At 51.7% G+C, this 22,569-nt stretch overlaps 1 protein-coding gene across 1 annotated transcript in view; it reads left to right on the forward strand.

Annotated features, from left to right (window-relative positions):
- PDIA5 (protein disulfide isomerase family A member 5) overlaps positions 1-22,569 on the forward strand; it is an 83,699-nt gene that overhangs the window by 58,169 nt on the left and 2,961 nt on the right. Inside the window, exons 11-15 of the mRNA XM_070406346.1 lie at positions 1,998-2,134; positions 10,416-10,486; positions 11,016-11,176; positions 13,500-13,630; positions 18,147-18,217. Coding sequence (XP_070262447.1) covers positions 1,998-2,134; positions 10,416-10,486; positions 11,016-11,176; positions 13,500-13,630; positions 18,147-18,217 — 571 coding nt within the window. The remainder of the gene's footprint in view (positions 1-1,997; positions 2,135-10,415; positions 10,487-11,015; positions 11,177-13,499; positions 13,631-18,146; positions 18,218-22,569) is intronic.

The following is a 22,569-nucleotide window of genomic DNA, read 5'->3' on the forward strand; positions in this document are numbered from 1 at the left end:
CTCAGTGTGGCTAAGTCATATTTCTAACTTCTAAAATTGCACTGTCCTTTTTTTCTCTCTTCACAGTTGCCTTCTTTGTGCTCCTGTGGGTTCATACTTACAAACAACAGCAACAACAACAAACTGTACTGTTATTTTAGTGGTTTGGGAGTGTGTTCTCTGCCATGTTTAACTAGAAGTTTCTCAGGCGTTTGCATATGCTTCTGCTGCTAAGCCATGGCTTCTCCATTCAGTGTGTAGGCTTTGCTGGATTTTCATTATTTTAATATTCATTCCATTCATATAATTAATTTTTAAAAGATACTTAAAAATTATACACTGAAGTCTTGCTTCCACTTGTTTTCTCCCTCTTACCCCCTAGAGGTAGCAACTTGGATTCGTTTCTTTATGCAGACACAGGCAAATGTGAATAAGTATTTATTAAATCTCTCCCAGCTTTGTTAGCACGGGACGGCCTGTTCGGTGTGTCCCGGCAGCCTGCCCACGACAGTGGAGCAGCTTCCTGGTCCTTTGCCCTGCTCAGCCCTCTGTCGGGTGGAAGGACTGCAGGCTACCTACCCATCTCCCACCAATGACACTGGGCTATTTTCAGTCTTTGCTATGACAAGTCGCCTACGACGAATACCTTTGAATGCACATAATTTTACTGCGTGCCAGTGTATTGTAAAGATAAATTCTCTGCAGTGGAATTGGTGGTGTGTTTGGAGGGGTTGGTACTTTGATCCCAAGCATAGGAATTTAGGTTTCTTTGTGTTGGTCTGAGACCATTGTCTGGCTGGTGACGTTCCAAAGCTTGATTTTGCCACCAGCCCCATTTGATGTTGGATGCACAAGAGCTGAGAGTGGGTTGCCATCTCCCTGCCGCTCCCCATTACCTGGGACAGGATGGCTGAGGCTGCCAGCGGGGCCTAGTCAGAAGCACCAGGAGGGCTTCCGAGAGGGGGGCGGGTAGCGTCACACCCAGGCCCTGCTGTGGGGTAGGGGTGGCGGATTCCGTTGTCTTCACCACATTGCTCTCATAAATCCTCAGCCCTGGCCGCTGGAACTTTACACTTTTTTACTATCAGCTCTGAGAAGCGGGAAACAATGGTTGTCTTTTCACATTTGTCATCCTAATGGGTTTTTTCAAAGCGGCAATTAAGGTGCTTGTGGCAGTGAAGCACCAGGGAGCTCGGTCACCAGCCACGGAGGGCACCTGAGCGCCTCCCGCTCAGAGAGCAGACAGCTGGCCATGTGGACCCCAGCACGCAGTCACCCCGGGCGGGCGGAAGCGGGCTCCATGGAGGCTGGGGGCTCCGAGGTTTTGCAGGCAGCGATGGTGGCGTCGGGATTTGGACTCACCCCAAGTGGCTCTTTCTGCTTCAGCTCTGCCTCGGGGAGAACTAGATAAGCTTGGCCTGGTCTCTCGGAAGGCTTTGTGATATACCATCCATGCTGCCATACTTAGGGTGCCCCCAGCCCGGTTCGCTTGGCCCCCCTCTTGCTTTCCATGACCTCCTCCCACACTGGTCACCCAGGAGGCAGCCCCTCTTTTTCCTCCTCACCCCCATGTGCACCCCCCTCCCCTATGGTCTTCCCTCTCTGGGTCCCTGCTGGGGGGGCACTGCTAGACACAACAGCAAGCTTTCCAAAGGCCACTCTGCTGTGCTATTTGTTCTCGCCAGTTTGCTGAAAGTTTGAAAGAGCTTGAGAAGCTCACAAACCTCCAGGTTCCCGGGGAGGCAGCGACATTTCCTGAGCTGCCTAGAGAGCTATCGCTGTACCCCGCTATTCGTGATGGGACATCAGCGAAGCACTTCCGAGGGGCTTTGAGGGGACAGTGGAGGTGGGCAGGGCCAGGCCACTCACCCCTCCGCTCCGCCACCAGGGGCATTCCTGGTAAGCCCTGCAGCCAGCCAGGCCGAGCCAGGGGGGCTCTGAGCCAAGGGGCTGGATTTTGTACGGGCTGCTCAGGCCCCAGGGCGTGCTCTGAGCTCTGCCTGTTTTTGGTCTTCCAGTCCGCAGCCGCCACAGCCCCAGGTCCCCGAGACTCCCTGGGCAGATGAGGGCGGCTCCGTTTATCACCTGACCGACGAAGACTTTGACCAGTTTCTGAAGGAGCACTCCTCTGTCCTCGTCATGTTCCACGCCCCATGTGAGTGGAGCCTTGCTCCTCCCCACCATCTCCTTCCCCCCTCAGCGTAGGAGGCGCTGCTCTGGGATGCGAGTCCACTGAGCGCCTGCTTATCGGATGCCTCCTCGGTGCCGGGGGTGCTCTGGTGCCAGGCGAGGTCCCTGCCTTCACGGTGCACGCAGCCCACCTGCATCCCCCAAGTCCCAGTCGGGCTGCACGTGTCCCTCAGCTCCACCTGGCAGACCCGAGCCACTTCCTCCAAGTCAGCGTGAATCAGGAAATGCAAGTGGATTTCCCAGAACTGGAGGAATTAGGACCGGAAGGGCCATTAGATATTGCCTAGGACAGTAATCACCCCTCATCTTACAGGTGGGGAAACTGAGGCCTCGAGAGGGCCCTATGTTGCCCAGCAACTGGGAGGGCACAGTGAGGCCAGGGCTGGAGCCTCAGACCCCCCAGCATCTAGAATGCCTTCCTTCTGCTTCACTGGGGCCAGTCACAGCCTGAAGCAGCCACAGTGGATCAAGGAAGGAAATTGCCCCTGCCCCCAACCCAAGTCACCCATGAGCATAGAATAGAGTAAGGGCTTAACAAATGAGAACATGAACAAATGAAGTTGTAAAATGTGTTTGCAATATGGATGGAAGGCCTATAGCTCAGGATTTTCCTAGGCCAGTGTCCTCCCCATGCCCATGAAGAATGGAGATTGGTTGTAATTCATTTCCAAAAGGGAGAAGGCTGCTCTTGTAAAGTGAGAAAGGATGGTGTGAGAGCAAGGGATGACAGCCTGGGGCACAGAGCTCCTGGGAGTAGTACTGGGAGAGGGTGGGCCCATTCAGGGCGGGCCCATCCCGATGGGTGAAGAAGGTAGGTCGCTGGCACCCTAGGACACAGGGTGTATATGTGGTGGGTGCTCTTCTGTTGTAGCTTCTCACCAGTTCTTTGGCCCAATGATGGAGAAGAAGAGATTGTGGAGGAGAAAAATAAAAAAAATAACTGCCAGTCAGTGTCGTAATTGTCCAGTCCATATTCAGTGACTATATTATTATCGTCTTAGTTATAGGGATCCTCATGATAACAGTGGGCTTCATTCTATGGTGATAAAGTGGCTTCCTGCAGGGTCAGCTCCTTTTATCTTATCCACAGTGTGAATATGATTAACCCCATTTTACAGATGTGGAGACTGACACACAAAGAAGTGACACATTGTTCCCTGCTCTGTGAGTCCTGTACTGCTGACCCCTGATGGGTGTGGTTATGTGGGAATTTTTCATACATGGATTACTACTGGGGATTTCCCCAACTCCTTTTTTCTTATGTGTCAAATTCTTAAGAGAATCCAAAGGAAAAGTATTCCCTTTGGCCCTTTTCCTTCTTGATTTCTAAAAAATTGACACATGCAAAAAACCAAAAAAACCTTTGATTCAAAAAGTCTCCTGATTAACGGCCTTCGGAGCAGGTCACCCCCAGCCCTGCCGGGGCCTCCGTGAGTGTGTCCCTGTAGCTGGGGGCTAGAGCTGAAATCATCCTGCCTGCATCCCTGTCCCTGCAGTAAAGGCAGAAGCAAGCTGGCTGTGTTCAGTCCCCCTCGGAATTTCTGACCTGCGTCAGGTTTGGGCAGTGGTTTGTGACTTATAATCACAGTGTGAAGAGTAGGTGTCCCCTTCTATGAGTCCTGCAAATTATCCAAAAATATGTACCAGATACATTAGAAACACTTTCTTTTTAACAACCCCGGTTGCAAACTAGTCTGTTTTGTCTGTTGTTTTTTTGTAGTCCTAGGTTATGAGGGATCCATTGTAGTAGCTGATGCTTATAGGGTCTTGGGGCCAGGAGCCTGACTGTAGGGCCCCTTCCCTTCCCTCCCCCTTGTTATGTGTTCTGTTCCCTCCCTGAACCGAAAGGACATCACTCATTGCCCCTGCCCCCGACCCAAGTCACCCATGGGCACAGAATAGAGTCAGGGCTTAAGGAATGAGAAAACGAACAAATGAAGTTGTTCTGGAGCTAAATTAGAAATCAGAGAGTGAGAACTAGAAACCAGATGGCAACTTTTGTTTTCCACATTCGTCATTACTAATGAATATTACCACGAATACGCTGCTCTGTGCAGAGCCCCGCTGAGGGGCTCTGATTTCAAACTTAGCAAATGGAGCTGTCAGAGGCTCCTCTTGGTGGGTGTCTGCCAGTTGGGGACCCTGCATTCCCCCATGAGGTGTCTGTCAGCGCCTGGCTCTGCACGTGTGTGTGTGGGAGGGAGGGTGGTTGGGGGAGTGGCTGGCAGAGTGAGAGGGCTCAGGGCTAAAACAGGAGGTAAAGCTTCTTAATGAACCGTTTGTCTAAGTTCACATCAGATGGGAATGGCTCTGCATCAGATAATCTCTCTACACGGTCCTCCTTCCCTGTCCAGGAGCACGGCCTGCAGCCTGGGTTGAGATGGAGTACATGTGGTTTAGAGACAACACGGAGCCCAGGGGTGAACTGAGAACAGAGAGCTCCTGGTGGCCCAGCTGTGTATTATACCAGCTGCTCCAGTGATCAGGGGTCCATTTTGGGGGTGTTTGAGGAACCCAGAGAAAAGGACAAATGCCAGGAGGCCAGAGATGGGCAGTGCTGTCCCAGGTGTCCCAAGTACAGAATATGGAAATCACAGTATTGCAGGTGTGTCAGTGCCAGGCCAAAGAGGGATTGGTTTAGAGACAGACCATTTGGAGACTTAGAAAAACAAGGTAGGCTCTGCCGACATAGAAGACCATAGATTCTACGAGGGATTGCCAGGTGTCCTTGGTTTGTTTCTAGGTGGGTGAGTTAGCACATCTTCCTTTGCACCAAGATTTTAAAGGATCCCAATGGACTGCAATAATGGGGCTGACACCAAAAGGCTGTATTAATTTTTATGGCGTTTTTTGCTAATTACAAAAGAATGCATGTATGTGTCAGCAAGGGTTAGCATAGGAAAGTACAGAAAGAAAATGAACATTGCTCCTGACAGCGACGCCGGGCAGAGCCGTGGTCTCTCTCTGCTGGGCTGTTTCCATGGAGAGTAAGTGCCCCAAGTGTTCTTTCCTGGTCCAGCTTCGAAAGGACAGGAGAGACGGGGTCTTCATCTTCCTCCTGACCTGTGCCTTCCCCAGGCGGAAGCTCCCCGCACCTGTGGGTTTCAGGGCAAGTCACTGGGCTCTCTGCCTGGAGCCTGTGTTTGCCCGCCGAGCTGCACTCCTAGGTTCTTGGCAGAACAGGGCGTGGCCATGGCTGTTGTAATGATCAGACATTCCACTGGCCCTGCTTCTTCAACCTCTCTCCTAGATCTCCTGTCCCTTACTCCCCCTCCGCCTCTCCCTCACCCCCTCGCCTGCCTTCTGCTCTCCCCCAGCTGCAGTGGTGGAAATTCTTCTGCAGCCTCGCATTTGACGTCTGAGTTGTCACTGAGCAAATGAGCATAGGCTGGGCCACAGTGCCCGGCCCTCCACAGTTAGCTCCTGTCCTGCCCAGGTCACAGGGGGAAGCAGGGAAACTGAAATTTAAAGCGGGTTTGCCCCGTGGACCCTGCCCTCCAGGAGCGGCCAGGCCTCCGGGAACGATAGTCTGAGTGGGCAGTGGGCTCCCAGAGGGGCCTGTGCACCAGGAAGTGTGAGGCCTGAGCCTGGGCCCCAGCCTTGGGTGGGCCTCTCCCCTGCTCAGCACTTCCTCCTTTGTCATCCATCTCGGGGGCGGGGGGGGCGGGGGGCTGCAGCCCCCCGTCCAGCTCTCCCATCCCACAGAGGACAGAGATGGTGTCTGGAAGGTGCGTGGCAGCAGGACATTGACTGCCCCTCCTGGGCGCCTTTCATTCCTTTCTGCAGCTTCCTGAGGAGAAATCAGATTATATGTTGTCACTCTTCTGTTCTTGTCCCTTCTGTTTTACTGCAATAACCTCCAACTGCTCCTCCCTCTCCCTGTAAGTCCAGCCCTGTCTTAGGCCGGGGAAGGGTTCGATGCTGTGATAACACTGCCCGAATGAGCGAATGAGCGGCCCATGTATAGGGATGGTAAAAGGGACCGTGAGAGTTCCCAGGGAGGGTGTCATTGGGGAGTGGCTTGTCTCCCTTGTGGGTGCTGAGAGGCAAGCAGGGACCCCAAGAAAGAAGCTGCTAGGGAACCAGAGCCCCTCCTTGCCGCCCCCTCCCCAGGACCCTGGGGGCCAGCCAGCAGCTCTGCCCCGTCCCCCCCCCCCCCACCCCCCCCACCCCCCCCCACCCTGCTTTCCTTGGCAACAGGCCTCGTGAGATGTTCTCGTTGCCACAACCCACCACCAGCAGGCGTGTGCTGTGCCCGCCTGGCCTGCCCTCCAGGAGCTGGCAGCCCATTGGTCCCTGTCCGAATCCAGAATTTGTTTCTTTATTTCAATCTTATTCTCAAAGTAATATGGGGTCTTTGTAGAAAATCTAGAAGGAATAGAGAAATATAAATGACTAAGGTAAAAAACAACAACAACACACCTGTGATCCCATGATTCAGAGGAAACTGCATTTCTCTTTTTGGCATCATTCTTGCTAGTTTATTTTATTTTTCCCTTGTCTTTAACTTTTATTTATTATATTTACATACAGTTAAATTGACTTCTCTGGCACCTGTAGAGCTTTGTATAACTATCATGCCATAAAATCCTTCATGCAATCACTTTTATTTGTTTAATTGCACAAATAGTTTAAGCATAATATTAATGATGTTTGCATTACTGGCAGTGCAAGGTTCAGGGGACACATTAGAACATAGTGCTCCCCACCCCATCTTCCTTCCCGGGCTGAGTGCTGTGAACCGTTGCTATATCTTTCTCCTTCTGTGCTTTTCCCTAAATAGGGGGTCTTATTTTTTATGTAAATAGGGTCATTCCCTGTCCATTTTTCTGTGATTTGCTTTTTTTTTTTACTCACCAGCAGGTCTCAGAGATTTTCCCATGTAACCGTAGGTGTGGGCATATAAATCTATCTCAATCCGTTTAACCACTGAATAGCATTTTATAATTTAGTAAATTGCAAACTATTCCCCTGATGACAGACGGTTGTCTCCAGCCTTTCACTGTTCAAACATTGCAATGAACAAGTGTAAACATATGTATTCGGAAATATGACTAAATATTTGTGACTGATTCTTGAAATTTGTGATGTTGCTGGGCCATGGGGTACGTGTGCTTGAGCTTTGATACCAGTAGATCCTGCCACCTCGCCCTCCAGGAAGATGTCACACCCCTGACCGTGTGGGACAGAGCCTGCACCTTTGCCAGCATGGATGCTGTCGGCCTTTTCTAGCCCTGCCAACCTGGGCAAAAGGGCCACTTGCCCGCAGCTCTCTGGACTCCAGGGAAGTCAGGCCTCTTTTCTTGTGATGATCAGCTTCCCTCACTTCTCCTGCGAGCCACCTGTTCATACCCTTTGCCCATTTTTCTACTGGATAGTTTGTTTGTTTTTCTTCTTGACCCAGAACTCTGTGGTTATGGCTATTAATCTTTATTTGTTATCCATGTTGCAGGTGTTCTCTGCTAGTCTGTTGCTTGCTTTAACGTTCTTTAGGGTGTGCCTTTCATTGTACAAAAGCTCTATGTTTTTAGTCGTTAAATAATAGCTAGAATTTTTTTGAGCGCTTACTGTATGAATCAGGCATTGTTCTAAGCACTTTCCACATATTAACTCATTTCACCTTCATAACAAAACCTGTGACTATATCAAGATTATCCCCATTTTACAGGTTAGGGAGGGGAGGCACCAGAAGGTTGAGGAACTCACCAAAGGCCACATAGCCAAAAGAGGGAAGCCGGGATTAAAAACCCTGACAGCGCGAGAGGCCACTGAGCCTTCCATACGCCTGCTTTTCCCATCCCGACTTCTGGGATTCCTGGGCTGCTTGGGAAATCTACCCCTAAGATAGCACACTGTGTTTTGTTATAACATTTTTGCTTTTATATTTTGTTCTTTAATTCATCTGGATTTTTCATTTGCTTGCTGGACCAAGTGGAAAGAAGGGATTTCATTTTACTTCCTTATGTCCCTTTTCCTGTGCATATCTTTTTTTTTCCTTAACATTATCTTATACATACTTTCTTAATGTTATTTAAAAATGCTTTTTTGTACGTGCTTTTTGAGGTCACATACTATTCCATTGTATAAAGGCACCATAAATCACTTAACCAGCGTCATTATGTTGAAGGTTGGAGTTGTTTACCGTATTTCCCCATTGTAAATCATGCTGCACAGAGCATTTTCATCATCAATATTAGTCCACGTGTCAGATTATTTCCTTAGGATAGAAGCCTGGAAGAAAACATTTAAGCGCTTGTTATCTATGTTTTACACTAACATAAAGGAGGAAAACGCCCTAAATCTTTCCTTGCACAAGAAGAGGGCCATGTGACGGATAGAAGCATCCATCAGTGTGGGGTTTGCCCCAGAGTGTCTGTGAGTGTGCACAAGTCAGCTTTGGTGTGTATACAGCTGGAAGCCTCGAAAAAGCTCTCAGGTGTCTGGCTGCAGGAGGCTCGGGAGGGGGAGGGGGAGCAGGGACAACATTCACGGTGTTAAGACATCAATGTTTCTGCTCCCATACGTAGCAGGAATGGAAATAGGAACATGCAGGCTCCTCTCGAATCTCAGGTCCCAGGCAGCTTCCCAAATTAATCTGGTCCCCTGGAAAATTCTGGTCCCTGGGTCCAGGAAAGTCTCCATGATAATAAAATCATAAGTGTAATTGAAGAGCATGGAGGCCAGAGGCATCTGAAGGCTTGGGGTTGATGGGAGGCCAACATTCCCACAGCCAGAGAAGAGTGTGATTGAGGCGTTGAGGCGTAGCCTCTGTGCCAGGTCATGAAAATCAGCGTAAGTGCACTTACACAGATGATAAAAACCCAACAAGGAGTTTGGTGATAAAACTTAATGGCCTATCAAATCACAATCAGGACACTAAAACGCAGCGGGCCGGAGTGTAACCCTCCGCCTCGGGCTCTCCTGCCGCCAGGATGTCCTGAAGGCCAGGCCCAGGAAGCTGGAGCTGGGGTCCAGGCCAGCACCGCCCATGACCCACAGCTCGGCTCCCCAGGACAGGCAGGTGCCAGCCAGCCCTTTCTCCTCCTGCGGGCCTGGCCAGTCTCCTCGTCATAAACTGTCTACAGAAGTTTACTGCTTCGCCTCAGTATTTTGTTCAGGAAGCAGAGGAAATTAATGCTAGAAGCAAAAATCACATGATATCAAGTCAATGCTAGGGTATGTATGGGACACTTTAGAACAACATCCCTGGGTGCTGGAGATTTCCAGAGATGTGTTCTAGACCTGGTAAGAGCAGGGGAATGTATAAATGGTGCTGGGGAGGGGAAGTATCTGCACAGTAACTGCCTTGGTGGCCAGTTCTACTAAATGGAGGAGGTTTATCAAACTAGCAACTATTTGAGCGTAAAGTAAGACAGGACTTGCCCCAAAAGAATTTAGTCCAATTAAATCCTGTTACCACAAATGTAAGCCTGAACAATATAGCTATGAGGTTAATTCATTCACAAAGTGTGTGGAACACTGTCCTTATTAGCAGGGGTGTGGTGGTGAGCTGGACAGACAGGTAGGCCTGTCCAGTTGGGGGAATGGACAGGGAACAAGTAAGGCAGTGACTCCAGCTGTTTTGAGTCCAATTGAGAAAATAGGACATTGGAAGAGATCATGATGGAGTGAGGCTTTTTTGGGTTATGTGTCCAGGGAATTTCTCTGTAGATGTGAAATTTGTACTAAATCGTGATTGCAATAAAGGGGTGAGGCATGCAAAGACCTGGGGGAAGATCGTGTCCCAGGCACCAGCGTAAGAACCCTAAGGTGAAGTGAGAGAACAGAAAGGGGGCCACGGCTGCAGAGCAGAGGGCAGGAGGGGGTTGAGATGGGAGGGGCCAGGTGGTGTGGGCTTGTGGCCCGGGTAAGGAGTTCGGATTTTAATGTACCTGCCATGGGAAAGGTTTAACCAGGGTTTTTGTTGTTTGTTTTTTTTTAAATCTGATTTCTGTTTTAAAAAGATGCCCTGGCTGCTCCTAAATATCAGGAAACAATAAGGCAGTACAGAATTCAATGCCATAGAAATATGTGAATGAGAAGAATTTTGTGAATAGAAGAGAAATAGGTGGTTCGTTGGGGCTGAAGTTTCCCCAGTGGATTTGGCATAATTTCTTTGTCCTCATTCTTCTTTTCTCCCGGGCACCCCTGGGAGCAGAGCCGAGCTGTCCTGCAGAGATGGCGGCAGGGGACATCCCCAGAGCCTCCCTGCCATGGGAATGGTTTCTCTCGATTGTTCCCCACAGGGTGTGGACACTGTAAGAAAATGAAGCCAGAGTTTGAGAGTGCAGCGGAAGTCCTCCACGGAGAAGCAGACGTAAGCATCCTTCCCCTAACCTCCCCCCCACATTCTTGTCTGAAGAATCAGTGACATGAATCATTGCAATGGCTTTTCCCTGCCAGCTCTGCAGCAGCTCTCCCGGCCCCTGGAGATCTGTAGTACTTCCACGTTTCTGAGTCAGATGGGTGGGGCCCTACCAGGGATGGAGGGGTGCAGAGAGACTGGGGTTACATTCCCAAGCCTGTCCAGGTAGCTTCTGTCAGGCCATGGCCTTGAGGGGAAGCCCCAGGATTCTCCCTCTTTTCTCTGGGTCCCTGGCTATTGGGAACATCCACAGTCTGTCTACCCAGCCTGCTTGGTGGGCAGATTTAAAAGCCTCACCTCGGCCCATAATGAAAAATGATGACCGTGCCAGTGTTTGGTCATTCCCGGGGGCCAGCCACCCCACAGTGAAGTCCCTGCAGGCCCGGGGGCAGGGGAGCAGGGGGCTGTCGTCTGGGCTCCTCTGTTCTGCCTGCACCGTGTCTGAGGCTGTCGTGCATGGTTGGCCTCTCCCCCATCCCAGAGCTCTGGTGTCCTTGCAGCTGTCGATGCCACTGTCAACAAGGCCCTGGCAGAAAGGTTCCACATCTCCGAGTTCCCCACATTGAAGTACTTTAAGAACGGAGAGAAATATGCAGTGCCCGTGCTCAGAACGAAGAAGAACTTTATTGAGTGGATTCGAAAGTAAGTTTGATGGTCTTGGTAGTACATCCTGACTCCTGGCTGTTGGCCACCGGAGACGGCCTTGAGGAGGAGAATTAAACCTTAGCAACTACTGCCCTTGGCTCAGGGCCACAAGCCAAGACCAATTTGACTTCCCCAATCCCAAAGCCATCTGGTGTGCTCACCACGGTCCTCACCCAGGAGGCCGCTGGTAGCCTTTCTGGATGCAGTTTTATCAGCTCAGTAAGCCTTCTACTCTCTTTCTAGAGCCTCCCCCCTCCCCCCCCCCGGCCCCCTTTCCCAAGGTCTCGGCCCCAGGTGTCATCATCTGCACTTTGTCCCATCCCCTGTGAATGGATGAAGGAAACACACGGCTCTTCTTATGGAGAGCTGGACTCACTTGCACCCAGGTTCGCTGGTGGCTCACGGGGCCTCTTCAGTGTCCACAGTGCAGCCAGGGCCATTCTGGGGCTGAGAATAAGATTTCAGAGAGCAAGTAGCTTATTTTCTCACACCTGTGGAGACCAGAGGTTCAAGACCAGATGTCTCCAGAGTTAGTTTCTTCTGAGGCCTCTCTCCTTGGCCGTCTTCTCCCTGTGTCCTCACATGGTCTGTGTCTGTGTCCTCTTCTGTCTTAAAAGGACACCAGTAAGACTGGAGTAGGGCCCACCCCGTGACCTCATTTTAACTTAATTACCTCTGTAGACCCTGCCTCCAAATGCAGTCACGTTCTGAGGCACTAGACTAGGACTTCACTATGGGAACTTGGGGGGACACAGTCCCTCCCACAACAGTCTGCAAGTCCAGAGAACCTGAGTAGCCTTGCAGTTACAGGCCCAAGGGCCCTCCAACTCACCCCAGGACTTTAGAACATACAGTTAGCATTTCCCTGTCCTGTGAGGGACTAACTGAGCTGTCACACAGGTGCCCTGGGAAATGGAGGAAGCCTCTGGCCTTGCTTGAGAGGCAGGAATTGTTAGGACACAACTGAGGAGCCTTTCTGCTATCTATACCCCTCCCCCAACACACGTGCACACGCACACACATACACACACACCTTAAATATCCGAGACTGTTTCCTCATTTCTGCTGAGAGCGAGATAAAGAAGACCTATTCCAGCCTCTGCAAGGTCCCTGGACCATGTTATAATAATGCCCAGTCGGGAACCAGTTAAAGTCACAAAGTGACACGAGAACGGCAAAACAGCAGCATCTGAATGGAGTTACTTTGTTAGGACCTCGAACCTCAGACTTGGATATATGTCAGCATCACCTGGTGTTGAGGTGCTGATTTAAAGTGCAGATGCTGGGCTGCTGTCCTTGAAGCTTGGATTCAGGAAGTGTGAGTGGGACCGTCAGCCTCAGTGTTTTGAGAAACACCAGCTTACGCAGAATGGGAGCTTTGGGGCATTGCAGGGGATGAGAGATAGAACCGGAGAGAGAGAGAGAGAGCTTCTGAAAGGTGAGGGTGGCCATGGGGTGTCGGGGTGCAGGGGCGAAGGAGAGAATGCACGGGCTGTGTCAGCACTGGGAGCAGACCAACCGCCCTCCCCACCAGAGACACTTCTCAGCGAAGGGAGAGAGGACGTGGCTGTAGAGAAGGGGGCAAGGGCAACAGAGGCTTTAAAAGACCCTGGAGATCTATCTGTACTTTTGAGAGGCAGGGGGAGGGAACCAGTGGACAGACAGAGAATGAGAAATTACAAACACCCACTACGCGCCTGTCACTTATCAGAGCACATAGGCTGTTAGTTGCTTGGCCGGCTAGGTGCTTTACATGCACCCTCCGCTCTCTGTAAGGATCCCAGGAGCAGGTATCATTATACTCATTTAACAGAAAAGAAAATGGAAGCTCAGAGAAAGTTAGTAACTTGCCTAAGGTCACACCATTGGTAAGTAATCCGGATTTGAACCCAGACCCACTGCACTCTTTGGCCCATGCTCTCTCCACCAGAACAAGGTTCAGGAACAGGAAGTAGTGGGCGGCCTTCAGGATCCCAGAGGAAACAAGGGGCCGGAGGGGAGCCGTGTGGAGGATCTGCTATGCCCATGGCCAGGAGTGAGGGCCCATACCTGTGAGGTGGCCCCGCCCTGAAGGGGCTCAGCTCTTCCGCACCTTCACAGAGTGGCTTCTCCTTAGGCTTTTCTGAGGGAATCGGGAATCTTTGCTGATGGTACAGATTTTTTCATGTTTAAACAGAGGTTTTAAATTAAACTTTAGAAAGGAAGCAAAGGGGTTTCTCTCATGCTCCCCTGCGTGGTGGGGGGAGAGGGGAAGGGGTGGACTTGCCTGTACATGAGCCTCTCCCGATGACTGTGTCCCCTCCACCCCGGCTCCCTGCAGCCCCGAGGCCCCCCCACCCCCAGAGCCCACCTGGGAAGAGCAGCAGACCAGCGTGCTGCATCTGACGGGGGACAACTTCCGGGAGACCCTGAAGAAGAAGAAACACACCTTGGTCATGTTCTATGCCCCTTGTAAGTAGCTGGGGTGCTCACTGGGGGGTGAGAGAGGGGTAGGCCAGGCGGAACCATGAGGACGCCCCTGGGACCAGGGCACCCGCAGGTTGACTGTGGGTTCACTTCTGCGGTAAGCAAGGCCCCCCAGTTTCGTTCCAGGCTGCCCTTCAAATCCAGGGCCCCTTGTGTCGGTCAGCTGTCAGGTTCTCTCCCTCCTGGGAGCCTCCCTCACATCAGTCCTAAAGCCCTCTGCTGCTGGCTGTGGCAGGGATGTGCCGTGTGAGTACTCAGTCTCCTCATGTTCTCAGGATCTTCCAGGCTGGCTTCCTCCCACCGGCCACTTCCTCCCACTGCCCCTCAGCTCCCTCCATCCCTCCGGACATTGACTTCTCCTTCAAACCTGGGAATTTGGCGTTACCTTCCCAGTGGCTTTGAAGCTGTGGTGAAGCAGCCACATTCGCTCCAGCTCTTGACATCCTGTGATTCCTTTTAAATCAAAGCTTAAGCTGAGCTGAGGAAGTGACACACCTGCTAACATGGGTGTTTGTGACCTCAGGTTTTGTGTATTCCCATTTGGAAGTTAATTGATTCATAAAAGGCCAGGCTCTTGAATGTCCCACTTTCCTGTCGCCCTTTTCTCCGCCAGGTTATGCCCAGCTTCATGGGGGGGATAATAAAGCCGGGCTCTGCAGAAGCCAGCAGCTCGAGCTGGTCATAACCCTGCTGGGTGGCAGCCAGCCCTCCTGTTTGCTCCCCTCCTGCCCCCACTTGTCAAGCGTCAATCATCTGCAGGGTCTGTCCTCAGCCCTCGCTGTCTGGAAGGGGCTGCCTCCTGGCCCAGCCTCAGACCCTGCACTCAGGCGGCTAACACATCTCGCTGGGGGGACTGTGCTCTGGGTTCCTTACACAGCTTCTCTCTGTCCTCGCCTGTCCTTAGAGTGAGCCTGGAGGACCGGGGATTAAGAGGTTAGCGGCTTCCTTCCAGGCAGAGTGAGGGCGCAGAACGGAGTCCCGGGAGATTCAATGGGTGACTTGTTCGTGACAGCTGTTCTGCAGCCTGATGCTCCTTTTCTGTCACAGATTCAATTCAGAGAGTAGGGACTTTCTCAGCAGCAAGTGACATCCTGGCTATAGAAGTTGGAGTCCTTGACCAGCTCTGGGTGGACGTTAGAAAGACCAGGCTAAATACTTGCCCCTGGAAACACCCCTCACCCTGTGACTCTGGGGCAGGGACTCCTACCCTGTTGGGGTGCTAAGGACCTCCCTCAAATACCAGTTGTGTGCTGAGTGAAGTCCTGGACCCAGAACACAAGGGAAGGAGGCATGATCCCTGCCTGGCCTCAAGGGCCTCACAGTTCACCCTGGCAAGAGATAACTTTAAACGTAGGGCGAGTCACTGAGCGACTCAACTTACGGCAAAGGGCTCGGTGCCTATAATCTCTGGACTCTGCTCCAGATCGAAGACATGTTAATCAGGGGGTTAAACAATATTGGGGGGAAGGGAACTATCCAAAGACAAACAAGCTTTTAACAATCTATAATAATAAAAGCGTAACATGCTAATTAGACTGGACGAAGCCAGGGCTGCGAGGGCCAAGGCAGCTGCTGCGGCGGGCAGGGGCCGAGCCCCTTGCACGAATTTTGTGCATCGGGTCTCTAGTTTTTAATAATAAAAATACCCAGTTTGGCACAGTGGATTGAGCATCATCCCTTGTACTCAAGGGTCCTGGGTTTGATTCCCGTCAAGGGCATGTACCTCAGTTGCAGGTCGGGGCGTGTGGGAGGCAATCAATGGATGTGTCTCTCTCACATTAATGTTTTTCTCTCTGTGGCTCTCTCTCCCCCTTCCACTCTCTTTAAAAATCAATGGAAAAATATCCTCAGGTGAGGATAAACAATAATAATAATATTATACATTTATTTATAATAGGTATAGTCTATAGTATATACTCATTTATATACAAAGACTAAATTCTACAGAAAGGTCAAACACCTGATAGAGGTAGATATAAAATAAAAAGCAAATATCCCTCCCCCATCTCCTCCCTGCACATCCCCCTCACTACCCCCACCTCCCCAACTTCCACACAGATCCTCCTCCTGCTGTTTCACTGTTCTCCCGTAGGCCAAGCCCCATTTGCTCTGAATGGTCTGGCCACAGTGACTGCCCTTCTTAGGCCAGTGTGGCTGAGTCTCCAGAATTGGAATTCTGTTCTGTCCTCAGCCTTTGTTTCTCTCCCTCTCTCTGGGAGACTTCTCTGGTTTCCTGCTGTACAGCGATGGTGCCTTTTTTTAAAAGAATCCAGATCAAAAAAATTGTGCTTCTCTCGCCCACCTGACACCCTGGCAGCATCTTTATGCCCTTTCTAAACCCGCCTCCCTTCCAGCCATTCAATCGCCGTGCTCTTTCTCTTGGATAATGAAAAGATTAGATGCAACAGGAGGCCATTAATCTGAGACCTAGAGACTTTAAATTGATGGTAATAGGAGTTTGCACTAGGCCGACAGTTACCTTTGTACTTTCCATAAGCAGAGAAGTTAGAAAGGAACAGTTAGTGATACCAGATTTGGGGGAAGACGGTAGCTTATTCCTAGCCAGCCTGATGCTATTAGCAGGCATCCAGGCCACTCATGAGGGACCTCTAGGTGACCTAGGGTGAGCTTGGATAAGCCTTGTCCACCTGCACATACATTAAGCTCTATAAATGTTTTAAAAACTGTATGCTGTCATGTCTTCATAATCTGAAATTTTCATGAATTTGAGCTATTCTTACCTCTGTTGAGTCACATCAGTGAAGTATTCCTGTATTTGCCATTGAGGCAATTTAAAAAAATCTATTAGTATCTGCCATGAGTTAGGCCGTGCTAGGAACTTTGTCTCATTTAGTTCTGATGTAACCCATAACCAGCCTAGCTTTCCTCTCTACTCCTGGGCCAGAGGATGGAAAATCCCTTTAAGCCCCCTGCCCATCACAGACCACACTGTGCTGGGGCCAGCTGGCCAGTCCACCAGCCAGGCCACAGGGGTGGTCCTGCCCATCTCGGGAGCCCTTCAAGTGCTGACTGCAGACTAAAGTGTAGCTTAGGCTTAATTTGGTTTCACAAAACCCTTTGAAATGCCAATCATTATTATCTTATTTTTAAAAGAGGGAAAGCAGATGAGCAGAGCCATTCTATTCCCCACCTTGACTCCCCCCAGGCCTAGGGAGGGCTGGAGGGCCGGCCCAGCTGTCTGTCAGGAAGTTGGCTGGGGCCAGGGCATCTCGCCTCTCCCACCTGTGTTTTGATGAGAATTAATTACCACCGTCAGGGAGATCTTCCGCTGAAAGCAGTTCGCTCTCTCGGCATGTGTTCAGTGTCTGGACAATGGTGGAGAGAGGAGGTGGGCTTGGGTTTTGATCTGCTGGTGCTGAGGGGAGGGCCAAGAAAGTGAGTCTGGGCAAGAGAGCCTGCATCTTCCCGGACTCTCCCCTCAGTGGATGCTGCCCTGGATTCACTGGGATAGGAGGACGAAGTGGCCCTACACAGGTCCAGTCTATGCCTGAGATGCTGTCGTCTGAGCCTGAGGGGCTGTGTGCACGCCCCTGTCCCCTACAGGGCTGCTGGAGTCACAGGTCCTTGTCTACACTGATGGGCCTCTTCCTGGGGTCGGGAACCTAAGGACCCTGTGCAGCTTGTCCTCTTAGCCTGACCTTGGCTTTCCCATTCCTGGATCCCAGGTTCAGATGGATTGTAGAGCGAAGGGTAGAAGGACAGCATGAGGACCAGGAGCTGGTTTGGCAGCTCGGTCTGGGATGAGGGTAGAGGTTACTGAGAATGTGGAAGTGAGCCCCAAAGCGTAAGTAGCAGGGGCTCAGGCAGCGTGGGTACTCCTGTGCCACCCCCACCTCCACCCCCTCCTTTCCCAGTCCTACTTTCTCAGTCATGAAATGGAGAGGTTTGCAAGAGAAGGGGGCTTTGTAACAGGCTCAGAGAATACTGAGCACACATCACCTTCTAAGGCAGCGGTTCTCAATCTGTGGGTCGCGACCCCTTTGGGGGTCGAACGACCCTTTCACAGGGGTCGCCTAAGACCATCGGAAAACACATATATAATTACATATTGTTTTTGTGATTAATCACTATGCTTTAATTATGTTCAATTTGTAACAATGAAATGGGGGGTCACCACAACATGAGGAACTGTATTAAAGGGTCACGGCATTAGGAAGGTTGAGAACCACTGAGCCAAGGTAACTGTGGGATGGGAGGTCCTGGACAGGCGTGGGTCTGCCGCTTGCACAGGGCACCGACAAAGCCCTCATGCCAACAGCAGACACACAGGATGGTGGTTTGAGGGGCAGGGTTGATGCATGGGCCCTGACGGTGGGGTGTGCAGGTGGTGGGAGTCAGAGGAGCCCCACAGTCTGTTAAGTGAGAGACACTCCCTGAAAGGCCTCTCTGGGGGTCCTGGGAAGAGCTTTGGCTCTGCAGCCTCCCCACCCACCCCTCCACCCCCGCCCCCATGTGTAACACTCTCTCTCCCTCTCAACAGGGTGCCCGCACTGTAAGAAGGTCATTCCATACTTCACCTCCACCGCGGACGTCTTCAAAGATGACCGAAAGGTATGGGTGCTCCTCTGCATCTCTTGTCCTGCCTCCAACTTTGCCGGGTCTCCAATTCCCACACCTTCCTCCTTTCCATTCAGTCCCCTTCCCAGATAGGATCTGCCGAGACCTGGGGATCCTGGGAACCAGGACATTCTCTTTTCATAAAGCAGGATAGAGCCGCTGAATTTATGCTACAAAACCAACCAAAAGGGATACACTGAGCCGTTGCAGCCCTTCCTTGGAGGAGAGGATAGAAGAGGGGTTATCTGTTTATTTTTTTAGAGCTTGAACCTTTTTATAGTAAGATCTGTAGTCATGCATTACTTATATAATCAAAAATACAAATAAAAAAATTCAGCAAAAGTTGACTACAGGCAGCCAGGGCGGAGGAGAGCAGGCTATGCCTACGGAGCCTCGTCAGTGGAAGGCTCCTGCAGCAGCTGACTGATGAAGCATAAAATTAACAAGCTAGACCTGCAGATTGGATTAGTGTTCAGGGAGTGGGGGCCCCCAGGCACATCCCCGCCCCCCGCCGGCAGCTCCAGCAGGCAGGGCAGGACAAGCTACCACCTGCCGCCTGGTGAGGGTGGTGTGTGGCCCTGGCTGAGGGGTTGTGTGGCCAGGAGAAGACCCCGGAACTCAGGATGGTGCGGCTTAGCTTCTGCTAACCTGTGTGACCTGAGAGAAGTCCATCAGCTCTCCAGGCTGTGAGTTCCCTCCTCTGTAAAGTTGGCGTGCTGGTCTAGATGAACACGAAGACCATTCCCAGCCTGGGACAACGTCATAGGAACCTGTCCCCTGGTGGGTCCCAGAAACACACCCCCACATACCCAACCCAAGGTCACACATCTCTGCCGTGGGGCCTCATCTTCCTTGTAGAAGCCTCCGGCTAAGTGGGGGCTGCTGGACACTGATGCCTGCCTGGATCACCTTGAGTCGGCCCTGTGGGAGGGGCAGTAACAGGATGGGGAGAGCTTAGAGCAGTGATGGCGAACCTCTTGAGCTCGGCGTGTCAGCATTTTGAAAAACCCTAACTTAACTCTGGTGCCGTGTCACATATAGAAATTTTTTGATCTTTGCAACCATAGTAAAACAAAGACTTATACTTTTGATATTTATTTTATATATTTAAATGCCATTTAACAAAGAAAAATCAACCAAAAAAATGAGTTCGCCTGTCACCTCTGACACGTGTGTCGTAGGTTCGCCATCACTGGCTTAGAGGGACAGCAAGTGAGAGGAAGCCAGGCTGGGGCACAGGCACATGTGTGGAGAGTGGGGACGCACTGGGGACTCAGACCCCAGGACCCTGCCCTAGACTCAGGGAGTCCCATCGTCACCCACAAGTCCTGGGTGTGCCTTTGAAGGTACACCTGACCCCTCCTGTAGGGGGTATAGGACCAGAACCATTTTCTCCTGCTCTTGCCACTTGGCCTGCATTGAGAGGGACGTGGTAGGAAGGGCTTCCCGTCTCCCGTCGCCCCCACCACCTATCCCGCTTCTGCGCTGGGGCCTGTGCATTCGTCAGGGTGGCTGGTCCCGCTCTGGGGGGCCCATCCCTGCAGGGCACCCTCACTCTGGGCTTTGGGTTGTATGAGGAAGCCTTTGCTCCCCAGAGAACAATCTGTGCTCTGGACACCGGAGTGTGGTGGGGGTGTGAGGTCACCCCAACTGCCCCACCCCCGGGTGGCTGCTTGGGTCTCCATGGCTCCAGGTCTGTGACAAGGCCAGGCTGGCTGTGCCCACAGCCAGCAGCCAAGGGCCAGCCCTCCTCTTCCCCTTTCCCCTCTACTGATGCACAGGAGCCCCATTTTCATGGTGACCCCTCCTTCTCTGAGACACTGATACACCTTTTGCTTAGTTGTCTTCACGCGGGCCAGTGATGTTGCTGGCCTTTTTCTGGGCTCATTCCCTCTGTCTCTCCTTCCAGCTTCCTTTATTCCAAGCCAGAGACCCCCTCGTTTCAGAAGCACACGTAACCTCTCTGTGCCAGGCCGCTCCAGGCATGGGGCCCCTGGAGGCGGCTCTCAGTAACCTCAGGGAAGCATCTGTCTCTCTGGCTTGGGGGACAGATGTTACTGGTGCCCCATTGCTGGGCGCCATCCTAGAGCTATCAAATCAGACTCTCAGGGATGGTTCCAGGACTTGTGATTCATAACCATTGGCTCTCGTGCTGGCCACAGGCTGGCATTTGGTGACCACGGGTCTGTCCAGCTCTCTCCTTCTACTCATGAGGGACCAAGGCCCAGAGAGGAGCCGTGGAATGCCCAGTGGGTTATTGCAGCCAGAACTGGGTCTTCTGACATCCACCTCTTAGCCGGAATTGTATTTTTTTTCCACCCAGAAGCTGGACCCTGTTTCTTCCCCAATCAATATGCAGTTGGTCGCTCACTTCCATTTTCATAGCCAAAGTCAATATTAGCTCCTGCAGAGATTTATTTTACTGAATCAATAAAGCCATGTGAGGCAGCTCATATTTTAGCTGGGGAGCCTCCACCCCCTCCCAGGAGCTAACTGGGGGACTTTAGCAGTGGGCAGGCTGAGGGGAGAAAGGGCTGCACACTGTTAGTGTTGGGATGAATGGCATTATGGCAGAGGCCATGGAGGACAGGGATCCGAGGTGCAAGGTTGGTGGGCACAGGCAGAGGTCAGGGGACCACTGGGCTGCAAGGTGGGGCTCGTCTCACTGTACATCAAGGTGCGCCCAGCCTGGTGGTGGAGCAGGGCTCGCAGTGCAGCTCTTGACGAAGTATGAGGGTCATCCCAGGAGGGGTCCCTTCCTCTGTGATGGGCCCAGAGGCTGCTGTGACTCTGTTGTATATAGTTCCCTCCACCCCATGTTTACAAAGCTGTCTGCCCATCAGAAGGAAAAGCTCTCTGAGAACAGGGACCTCATTTGTCCTTGAATTCCCTGCAGTCTTTACTCCTGAGACCTCTGTAAATGTTGATTGAATGAAGGAACTATAACGTATTTGACATTTCTTGGGAGTACCTCTCCCATTAATGCTTTATTTTTTTAATATATTTTTATTGATTTCAAAGAGGGAGAAGGAGAGAGATAGAAACATCAATGATGGCAGAGAATCATTGATCGGCTGCCTCCTACACGCCCCCTACTGGGGATCGAGCCCATAACCCGGGCATGTGCCCCAACCATGAATTGAACCGTGACCTCCTGGTTCATAGGTTGACACTCAAACCACTGAACCATGCCAGCTGGGCCTCCCGTTAATACTTTAAAAGCATATGTCATGTAATCCTCAAAGTAGCTTAATCAGCTAGGTATTAATACTTTCCCATTCAAAGATCAACTCTTAGAGAGTTTAAGTGATTAGCCCAGAGTTAACCAGCCAGATAGAAGCAGAGTCAGAATCCAATAAACAGGAATTGTCAGAGTTCTCCCAGAAGCCAGTGGGGGCCTGGGACTTGACTGCAGGGGGTGTATTTGGGAGGTGGTCTCAGGAAGCTGCTGAGGGAGGGGATAGAGGAAGGGAGAGCAGACAGGGAAGGAACCAGAGCAGGGCCATTAATGAGCAGATTACCTCATGGGTAACTAGGCTGTCCCTGGAGAGACCTTGCCAGGAGGATAGGTCCTTCAGCCCTGCCCATCGCTGGCCTTACTTCTTGCTCTCTGGCAGTGGCAAGGGCTGGGCCAAGGGAACACAGCCGGGCACTGACAGCCAACTACCAGGGAGCAAATCTGGAAGTGAGAGGTGTACGTCCGGTGCTGCGGGTGAGTTCGGTGCACATCCTGAGTGGGCATGAAGGGGCAGGCCGTTAGGCAGGTGAGGTTGGGAGGGATGAGAAAGGCTTGCTTGCTGCCTTCCTCCGAGAGTCCGCCACTTCCTTCCGAGGGGGCCGCCCTCATCTCCCATGGAAACTGAGTGTGGAGGAGCCTTTGCAGCTGGATGCTGCCCTCTGTGTGTGCGGCTGGCAGTGAGTTTGGGTGATTTCGAATAAGAACACATTTTTAATTTAGCAGATTTATAAAATCATACACTACATTTCCCACAGCTCCAGGGCATGTATACAAATTAAATTTATAATTTAAATTGGTGCAGGGAGAGCAGCAGCCCAGAGCAACGCTCATCAAACACTTTCATAGCATAGCGAGGAGCACTGGTCCCTGGCTGGGGGGCTGGACAGCTGCCCAGCCCTGGTGTGGGGTCTCCCCTGGGCCGGGCCCTTCCCTGCCTGCCCTGAGAAACAGAACCCAGAGCCGGCCAGAGGAGCATCTGCTTCAAGTTTCTAAATAACTCAGAAAGCGCTCGAGAGGGTGAGCTGGGTTCGGGAGCCTGCCGGGGCCAGCCTGCAGGTCCAGTGGATCGGGCTCCATGCAGGTGCCAGGGATGGCAGGTTGGACCCGC

The sequence above is a fragment of the Myotis yumanensis genome, unplaced genomic scaffold (genome assembly GCF_028538775.1).
Source record: "Myotis yumanensis isolate MYYU_CA2020_CCGP unplaced genomic scaffold, mMyoYum1.0.hap1 SCAF_2, whole genome shotgun sequence".
In the NCBI taxonomy this organism is placed as follows: Eukaryota; Metazoa; Chordata; class Mammalia; order Chiroptera; family Vespertilionidae; genus Myotis; species Myotis yumanensis.